The 9970-nt window shown below is 45.4% G+C and overlaps 1 protein-coding gene across 1 annotated transcript in view; it reads left to right on the top strand.

Moving 5' to 3' along the window:
- Window positions 1-9970, top strand: part of LOC103396794 (contactin-associated protein-like 4) — a 61767-nt gene that overhangs the window by 18602 nt on the left and 33195 nt on the right. The window contains 5 exon segments of the mRNA XM_008335018.3: window positions 1550-1743; window positions 4365-4512; window positions 4720-4926; window positions 9171-9346; window positions 9456-9602. Of these exon segments, the coding sequence (XP_008333240.1) occupies window positions 1550-1743; window positions 4365-4512; window positions 4720-4926; window positions 9171-9346; window positions 9456-9602 (872 nt within the window).

The following is a 9970-nucleotide window of genomic DNA, read 5'->3' as shown; positions in this document are numbered from 1 at the left end:
TTACTGGGGTCCTGCACTGCTTGAAGGAGCCGGCGGGGACAGTCGGAGCAGCGGCGGCGGCGGCGACAGATTCAGGACAAAGATTTTTCTCCTCAGATTCAAACTGTTTTTTAACCAACAGTGCAGCGTCTGCTGCTCCGGTTTCAAACCAAAAACTCTGCAGATTCATTGTTGTTGTTCATTTCAAATGTGCAGAAAAAGATCTGTGGTTCTACATTTTTGTAAAAGATTTTGTACATTTTTGTAAAAGATGTAAAACATCTATGTTTTACAATCAAAAAGAACTAGGTTTGAATCCCGCTGCATGTTCAGATGTAATCCCAATCCTGACCAGCAGAAGTGATGACCCAGTATAAAACGTATTCTTTTATCTACGTCTTGTCCTTCGGTTTTAATTTAGTTTTTTTCCACCACACCTGCCTTCACCTCGTGACACGTGTCGTGCTAATGAGCGTCAGCAGCAGGTCAGTGATGTCAGGGCCAAGTGAACGTCAATGATAGATAAACCGCCACCACAACAACTAATCAACACATATTTGATTTTTATTTTCTCAGCCTACAGACCCTGAACGCAGCAGATCGATACCGTCCGTGACGGGGTGCTCTTTAGTGCCGCGGTGTAACCTGGGAGAAGAAGCAGCGGCGGTACAGTCAAACAAATCGATGCGCAGCGCAGCAGTCTCTTATCGGTGGTGTTTTATGTAGCGAGGAGGTTTAGGAGTTGAGAGAAAATTGTAGAATAAATAAATAAATCAATAGATCAGGGCATAGCTTCGTAGCAATGCTATATTTAGAGGGTGGGGGAAAAAAAAACGGGAAATGGTTTGGCATTTATGTGGAACTAATGAATGCTGGTCACAGCAGCTGGTATTGATGGTGTTTGGGGGAAATGTAATAAAGGTTTTACAGCTTTACAGCACTGGGGTCAAAGACGGGACTTTATGAATGAGCGTGTCAGGGTTTTACAGCTGAAGATGTTCCACTGATCAGAGTCACAGAAATGAACATTAGAAACGGTCGGCGCTGGTTCTCTCCTGGTTCTTTTCTCTGGACGCTGGACACAAGAAAGCAGACGCCTCACACTTTATCTTTTAGCTTTTTCATCAAAGCTCTGTCTCCAAATCCATTGTAGTTGTCAACAAAGGAAATTGTGAATTTTTGCTTCTTTTTTTTTAAAGTCCATTTTCACATTTGAAAAAAAACTGACTCAGAGCCTGAACATCTATATTGTCCCAGGCCTAGACCGCTAGAAGATACTCCTCTGTCACATTCTGCAATTCCTCATTTTTATTATTTTCTAACATCCAAACTGTTTAATATTGTTATAATATTCTGGATTCAGAAAAAAGTTTAATGAAACCTTAAACTTTTAAGGTGTGAGGTGTGACCATCTGTAAGTGTGATGTCACCACAGCTGGTAACGGTGCAAAAGAAAACACGAGTGTGATGTCACCACAGCTGGTAACGGGGCAGAAGAAAACACGCTACGTTTCATTTCTTGTTGATTAAATGATAACAAATCAACATTTTCTCCACCTTCTCTCTGCAGGAGCTGGAGGTTGGTCTCCTCTCACCTCAGACAGGTACCAGTGGTTGGAGGTGGACCTGGGTGAGAGGACCAGGATCACGGCCGTGGCCACCCAGGGGCGCTACGGCAGCTCTGATTGGCTGAGGTCGTACCTGCTGATGTTCAGTGACACGGGACACAACTGGAAGCAGTACAGACAGGAGGACAGTCTCGGGGTGAGTCCGAACCACCAGTCTAGTTCTGGACCTTCTTTGTTCTTATTCTATTAATTACAGCACAACAGCGTCCGGTGGTTTATTCTTATTTGTATCGTCCGACATCAGCAGGTTCTTTAGTCAGACACTTTTAGCCAGTAACCTCACTACAACTGATTTAAATATCCTGTTGTTGACAAAGCTCTGCTCACTTTCTGTTCATCTGACTGTGGTAAACATAAAGAAAACATCATGTTTTTTATTTTTCACTGTGACCACAGCTACAGTTTAAAGTCAGAAATATTTGCTTCCTTTTAGACTGAAATATTCTCTGTGCTCATACAGAAAGTATTTTTCTGCTTGGTGTCTCACACACACACACACTATTACCAACAGACAAGTGCACAGATTTAAAAAAAAAGATAAAAATCCCAAATCCGTAGCTTTGTTTTTTCCAAATAAATACGTTTTAAATATGTTTTTTTTAAACTGATTCTGGCTGTTGTTTTGATGAGTGCAGTTTCCTTTTCTGCTGCTGTGAATTATTTCCAAACAAATGGAGTCACATCGACAGCAGGTGTAAATGTAGCGATGATGATGATGATGATGATGAAGTCTGCTCCTTTTACACGGTGTTTATTGGCGATGGCCTGCAGGGATCAGTCAGTCCTGCTGAGATAATCACAGTCGTGAGGAGCCTCTGACGCTTCATTAATAATGTATGCAGCTCTGCTGACTGTGTGGACCTGTTGCCAAAACACTTCAGCTGCTGTTGGTTGATGTGCACTGAGTGGGACAGAGCGGTCTGGACAAAAGACAAGGACAAAAGTCCGTGGTGTTTTAGTCAAACATCGGAGGTGGCGGCGTTTCTACCTCCATCTTTAATCTGCGCTGCCTACCTGCACTCTCAGGCTCCCGCGTGTCTCATTATCCTGCTGTGAGTTCAAACCTTCATCCGTGCTGAAGCCGTAACGGTGCAGCAGTTCAGAGAGAAGCTTTTGATTAGACGTCCTCTTAAAGGGAGACTCCAGCTAATCTCAGCGTCGGGATCTTCTGGGAGAGATGTTTCACATAAGGCGTCACTTTTCAAAGTGTTTTTTGAACCTTCTGACGGTGTGTTACTCAGAGATGGGGGGGGGCTTTTCAAAGGAAATGTAAGGGCCTCAGCCTTTCACAGGAACTTTCTGTTTTCCCACTCGTCTTTTTCTTCTCAAACTGAAGAAAGAAACGATGTCGCCGCAGCGTTCTGATTTCCATTTGTCTACAGCGCTAGGCTCACTCTTTCAAAAGTCTTTTTTCAAAACCAACATTGGATTTGACAGACAAACAACACTGAAATGGAGACGTACCTTGTTAAAGACCGAACAGCTGCCCCCTGTCGATAAAGCAGTGTAAAATAAATGCAGGGACTGCCCCAGAAAACGACCAAGTTCGATAAAGCAGTGTAAAATAAATGCAGAAAACGACCAAGCCTCACATGGTTACAGTGAACAGAGGCTTGGACTGAAAAGATGTGGAAAAATGATACAAATTTATGTTTCTCTCTCTCTCTGTTTTCCCACTAAAACTGTGTTTCTTAAGATGCTGCATTCATGGGTCTCCAACCATCAACACCAAAAGACACTTTTTCATCATTGTAGAAAATTCTCACAGACCAGCACAGACTCGTAGGAAGCCGTGTCTTTGACTGATCCACCTGGTTCATTATTCCAGATCAACCTCCAGTCTCCGTCGTGACTTTTCTTTCTCTTAAATGGACCAGGAGTTTTTTATTGTTTATTTAAAGGGAGTGATTTTCAGTCCTTAGACCAGACTCAGAAGTAGACTGTGACCTGGGGGTCAAAGGTCATCCTCCATCCTCCATCCTGTGATGGAGACACCAGTAGAGCAGAGTGAGGTCTGTTTGTTTTTAGTGACAGTGAAGTGATGTCTTTCACACACGCCCTTGGATTCATGTTGATTGTTTCCTCTTAAGAACGTGTTCATTAGATAACAGCTTCTCTCCTCTTCCTCCTCCTCCTCTTCCTCCTTCTTGTCCTCTGAGGAAGGCAGCTCCTCTCGCCCCATTCCAGAGGCATTAACGAGTTAATTACGTCTCCGAGCTTTTACCCAGCGATGGGAGAGACAGTTAACCTGCGTGTCGACATCGGGGGAGAGATGTAATTAGGATGGATAGGCAGATGGGAGACATGGAAAAACCACCATCCATCAGCCAATCAGCCCACAGTTAGAGCTGGAGAGGGGGAACCTTTTATCACTTTATATCTGTTCTGGTGAGCAGGCGGCTCATCGCTCAACCTGAGAACAAGAAGAACGTCTCTGAACCATGTGGTTGTTAGAACTACATCAGGGACAAGAACCACGACCGGACGAGGACGGGTCGTCCTGTTGCGTCGTTAGTCTTCACCTGGTGACAGTCGGTGTCTGAAATACCACGAAACAGTCGGCTTTTGTTCAGGTTCTTCACAGCTCTGGTCGGTGCTGCTGGAGTCGGGGCGGTTCTGGTTCTGGAACTTGTACCACCACAGACAGTACCGCAGATTGTAGGAGTGTTGACTCTGTGAAATACTGGGTCGTTCATCAGCCCCATCCGTGTGCTGCAGATGTTGGTCAATATTTCCCCCACACCTGTGTGTTCCCAGGCTTTTCCAGGGAACAGTAACGCTGACAGTGTGGTTCAGTACAAGCTGCAGCAGCCGGCGGTGGCTCGATTCCTCCGCCTCCTCCCCCTGGACTGGAATCTCAGCGGGCGGATCGGACTCCGACTGGAGGCCTACGGATGTCCCTACAGTGAGTTCGATCTCCGTGATTAGACTCAGGAAGAACACCAGAGCATTCTGACTCAACAGTCAGATGTTCTTCGATTCGCTCAGTTGTTCTGCTGCGAAACTTTGTAGAAAACCCCAGATTATTTGACAATAAAAATGTGTGGCAGCTGAATTTCTCAGACATTTTTCTGGTGTCATAACCAAATTTACATTTTTTTTTTCCCTCCAGCCTCTGATGTGGTGAGTCTCAACAGTGACAGCAGTGGTCTGATACACCGAGCCAGTGCCGGATCACGGACCTCGTCTACGGACGTTCTGTCGGTCAAGTTTAAAACCAGGAGGAATGCTGGGAGTCTGCTCCTGGCTGAGGGACAGCGAGGGCTGGGTCTGAGTCTGGAGCTGCAGAGAGGAACGCTGCAGCTGCTGATCAACAAAGGTAGGAACTCCAGCAGACCCCAGGGGCTTCTGGGAGATGTTGACGTCCCCCTCTAGTGGTAGTGCGCTGCCTTTTAGCAGGAGATAAAGGCCCTGGTCGTCAGACTGTCTCCTCGGGGGATGTTTGTGGGGGTAATTAGCTGCAGTCAGAGGGTGAGGTGGTGGATGTGTTTCCCGTGTCCTGCCTGTAGGGGTCACCGTGCTGCATCAGCTGAAGGACAAAACAAAAGCCGGTGAAATAACTTTAAATTGGTTTTGGTCGGAGGAGATGGTGGAGATTCACGCCGCCACCTGATTGGTTGAAATCCTGGCTCACACTCCTGCTGCTGCGACTCCGTCTCATTACAGCCGTGATGGATGGTTCCAAGTGTGTGTGTGTGTGTGTGTGTGTGTGTGTGTTTCAGGTCCACTGGTTCTTGTGGCTAACAGAACCTAATGAGACAGAACCTGATTTCTGTGACCCTGGTTAATAATGGAGCTAAAATGTAAGTGTTGGTTAAATGAGGGTTAGAATACGGGCGTTAAAGGGCTATTGACAAAAGTCTAATCACGGTTACACAGTAGTTTAGGATCAGGGCCGTCCAAGGTGATGGAAGTCTCTCTGTGAAAGTTTTAACTCCTTAAAATAACCATTATGTTTTCTGTGTGTGTGTGTGTGTGTGTGTGGCTGCAGTTTCTTACCAACTTGGACTTCCTGTTTACGTCTTATAAACAGGACATTAAATATTAATGATGAAGATGTTAATGCTGCGCTGACAGTGTAAAAGTCCTCTCTCCTCCTCTTCCTCCTCTTCCTCCTCTTCATCTGTCAAACGTTCCACCCTCTGTTCTTTTCTTCACCTCACACCGAGCTCTTTCTTTCCTCTTCTTTTTTCGTTTGAATTTTTTTCTCTTGTTGTTTTCGTTTCGTCTTTTCTTCTGAGTTTAAGCTCCTTCAACTCTTCAGCAGTTTCCTCTAGTTTCTCTTTTTTTTCGCGCCCCATCCCCCCCCCCCCCCCCCCCCCCCTCCGTGTCTCTCCACATTGGCTTCTCAGCATATAGACTGTGTAATTAGATGACAAATCAGTGGTGGGTGCATTGACCCTGATCCCACGCTGTAGTCGGCTCTGCTGAGTCCACAGATCAGGTTCAGGTGTGAACAGAGAGGGGGAGGAAGGTCAGATAAACAGAGTGAAGATAACTGGGTGGTAATATAAAGACAACACATTTCACTACTGCTACAGCAGCAGCGCTCAGGCATTACTAACAGATCGATGCACAATTAACCCGTGGAGAAAAACATCTACCTTAACAAAAAGTCCACAGTCCTCAAGGAGAGCGCTCCTCATGCAGTGTGTGCCACTTTTGGGCTCCTGTAGGTGGCGTAATTTTGCTGATTTTGGATTAATACAACTTCTCCATGATCTTTGGCTCCGTCAGTCCGTGAATCATAATCCAAGTTCAGCTCATTTTTCACTATCGTCGACAAAGAATTTCATTGACTCCATCACTCACTTTTTTCCTTTAATTCTGATTTTTTTTCCTGCTTTGTTTTCTCCTAATTTGTCCTAGTCTTGATTCTGTATAAGACTTGTGGACTCGTGTGGCTCCTAGTCTTGATTCTGTATAAGACTTGCGTGGTGACGGCAGGACAGAGTTGCTGGTCTGTGAATGCAGGCAGCAAATCAGACACGAACTCATCAGTAAATCACGTACAAACACACGTGACACTCGTGTCAACGGTTTCAGGGTCAAATGTCGATAATCAGGTGATCCTGAGTTTGGAGTCAAATATTTCTGTCCTTGTCCTGAATCATCTGTTGATGTGCTTCAAAGAACCTTCAGGTGAGCACAGATGACAGGACGGAGCTGACCGGGCGTGAAACACAATTATTCACGCTCACATTTACACGTAATTCACGTCCAACTGTGAGCGTTGAATTACCTGCACCCCCCCATCTCCCCCACCGCTCTGGATTTTCAGCTGTGATAGAAAAAGCAGAGAACCTGAACAAACCAGTCCTTGAAACTGAAGAAAGTCAATAAAAACCATTTATATCGAGTCTTTAAATTCGAGGCTCAGTGAAAAACATTCTAATGAAAAAGTTGTTCATTCAGAGATTAGTCATTATTTTAAAGCAAATCTCTCAGCAGCGAGGACGAGAGCCTTTATTATATTTTTTGTCAAGCGTTGACTTTGACCAGGTTCTCAACTTTCAAAAGTAAATAATTTGAATAACGTAAAAATATCATTCTAACCTGAGCTTGAACAGAATCAGATGAATTGCCATCTTCTAATATATACAGTAAAGTATATTTCAGTTCTTAGAACAGACGCAGAAGCAGGCTGTGATCTGGGGTCAAAGGTCATCCTCCAGAATTCTAAAGAGAAGAAAACACCACTGAAGAAGAAGAGAGCAGACGGAGACAAGAAGGAAGAAGATTTTTGTTTTTATTCTGTTTGTCTTGGAGTTTTCGACCCGCCGTCGCAGGCGTCTGATGGAAAAGAATTCTGCTGAAACCAACATATCCTCATCACTAATGTGTTCACAGGCCATTTATGACATTTTGAGCTGTTGCAGCAGCTCCAGGACCGGAGCGTCACTCCGTTCCTGTGTAATCACATTCCTTAAAACGGGATAGGATACAGTGGGAATTTTAAAAATGGAATCACCGTGTTTCAGCAGAGGCTGCAGAAATGAGCGGCTCAGCGCCTTGACCCTCACCTCGCTGTTAAACTTCTACAGATTTGCATTTTTTTTAATCTGTTACCTAAATTAAATCCCACTGACTCAGCTCACCGGTGCCGGACTGAAGACTTTCCTCAGTCGTTCTGATTCACGACCGCGGTCTGAACTTCTCCGTGACCCCGCTGCTCCGCTGATAAAACATAATTTGATTCACGTGACCTCCTGATCCCCCTGCTGTACCGGCAGGACACTAATCTTTTAACGTGTCACATGTGCTCACCGGCCGCTCCTTAATATTTCTGTCGCTCGTTCACACACCCATCAGGAAGTGACTTATTGATTGGGGCTGACCTCCCCCCCCGCCCCGCACCCACTCCCCATCGGGGTTTAAAAATCAAGTCTTGCTCAAGGACTCGTTGACATCACGGCTTCACACAGGGGGCAGTGTTGCTGCTCTGTGTTCAACACCACAATACAGTGATGGAGGATATTGATACGATATCAGGAAACTAAATATCACGATGTTTCAGTTTAGTGATTTTTTCCTCCAGCCCCCTCCCCCGAAAAAAGGCAGTTTAATTGACACAGTTTGACTTTTACCCTTTGACCTTGTGATGACCCCACTGAAGAATGAACTTTGTCCAAATGTTGCCGTTAAGGATACAGAGCTGTGATTGGTCCTGGGGAGAAACTCTTACTGTTTGAAGATAATTATTTTTCTGATCCTCTTGAACCTCGTCACCAAAGAGGAGAAACAAGACACAGCAAAGAGGAGGGAAAAAGAAGAGAGGGGTGGGGGGGGCACTCCCAACACGACCGTCAGTTCATTTTCTCTTTGTTTGCTCTTCGATCCTCACTATTGATCCTTGCTTCTTCTTTTTTTCCAACTACAAATCAAATCATCCATCCGCAGCGAAAAAGCTCAATCATAAAGCGTTCTGCTGATCTCCTTCAGCTTCATCAACATGATAATCACTCCATTAATCAATGCCACTCCAGTCACATCATGTGTTTTTTAGTCTCACGCCGTCTTTTTCCACTCAGCGTCTCCATAATTGAATAATTCATCACTGCGCAGCCGAAAACTTTGGCTCTTCAGAACAACTTCTACTCATTTGATCTGCAAATATGTCATCTGACAAACTGAGTGAAAATATCAAAGATTCATTTGTCCATCATCCCCACAAACGTCTCTGTTTGTCTCCACCAGCCCGGGTTTGTCTCTCCCTGAAGAACGGCTGATACATTTTTAATGAGCCGCTTTTTTTCCAACAGTTCTTCTCCCGGTTCTCTGGGATGGTACTAAGAAAACGTGTCCTCTGATTCAGACCTGCTGCTGCTGCTGCTCATCTTTCATTAATGCTGTGTTTCCTCTGGGGTTCTTCACGTTGGGCTGCGGCCCACGGTGTGGGTATGCACATGGACGCCCTCCGTGTGGACCTGTCTGTGGGAAATTGAAAACAATCACAGATTATCTCTGAATAATGACGCTTCTGTTTGGCTGTTTTCACTCTTCCTACCGCAGGAAGGAGGCGTGAAGGAGACAGGGTTGACCGTCCGATGTCTTCTCTTCCAGGAGGAACGTCCTCGTCCGACTCTCGACTCCTGGTCTCCATGGGCAGCCTCTTGGATGACCAACACTGGCACCACGTGGCACTGGAGAGACGAGGCTCGCGCCTCAACCTCACCGTGGACACACACACAGAGAGGGTTCAAATCCCCGCAGAGTTCAACCACTGGGACATCGAACAGGTGACGGACAGAGAGAGAGAGAGAGAGAGAGAGAGAGAGCACTTCCTGTCCTGTTGAACCTGCAGCAGCAGCAGCCGCGGTCACGATGTGGTTTTGTGTTTTCAAACAGCTGAGTGTGGGGGCCGTCCAGAGCCACACCTCCCACAGGTCCGTCATCCACACCCGGAACTTCCAAGGCTGCCTGGAAAACCTGCGGTTCAACGGGCTGAACCTGTTGGAAAGAGCCGAACAAAACGACGAACAAACAACACTAACGGTGAGTACTAGTTACCACTAGTTATGAATAACCATAACTCCATATACAGTTTGTACAGTGTACTTGTACTACAGTACAATAGTACTCTGACTACTGTAAATAATTCAGCGTTTTGTTTTGGCCGAGAAGCCGTTCAAATTCACACCAAAATAAGATGAAAACAATGTTGTTTTTCTCTAATAAAATACTATGTTTTTTTAACTATAAACGATATAAAATGCTTTGATAAATGACCTTGACCTGAGGTCAGGTCTGTTGGTGCAGGGTTTATGTTTTACAACAACAACACAGGAAACACTGTTACTGCTGTTACTGCTGCTGTTACTGCTGCTGTTACTGCTGCTGCTGTTACTGCTGCTGCTGCTGTT

This window comes from Cynoglossus semilaevis, chromosome 20 (assembly GCF_000523025.1).
Source record: "Cynoglossus semilaevis isolate Cse_v1.0 chromosome 20, Cse_v1.0, whole genome shotgun sequence".
Taxonomy (NCBI): domain Eukaryota; kingdom Metazoa; phylum Chordata; class Actinopteri; order Pleuronectiformes; family Cynoglossidae; genus Cynoglossus; species Cynoglossus semilaevis.
The sequence above is the reverse complement of the archived record's forward strand: the minus strand, read 5'-3'. Positions and strand labels throughout refer to the sequence as shown.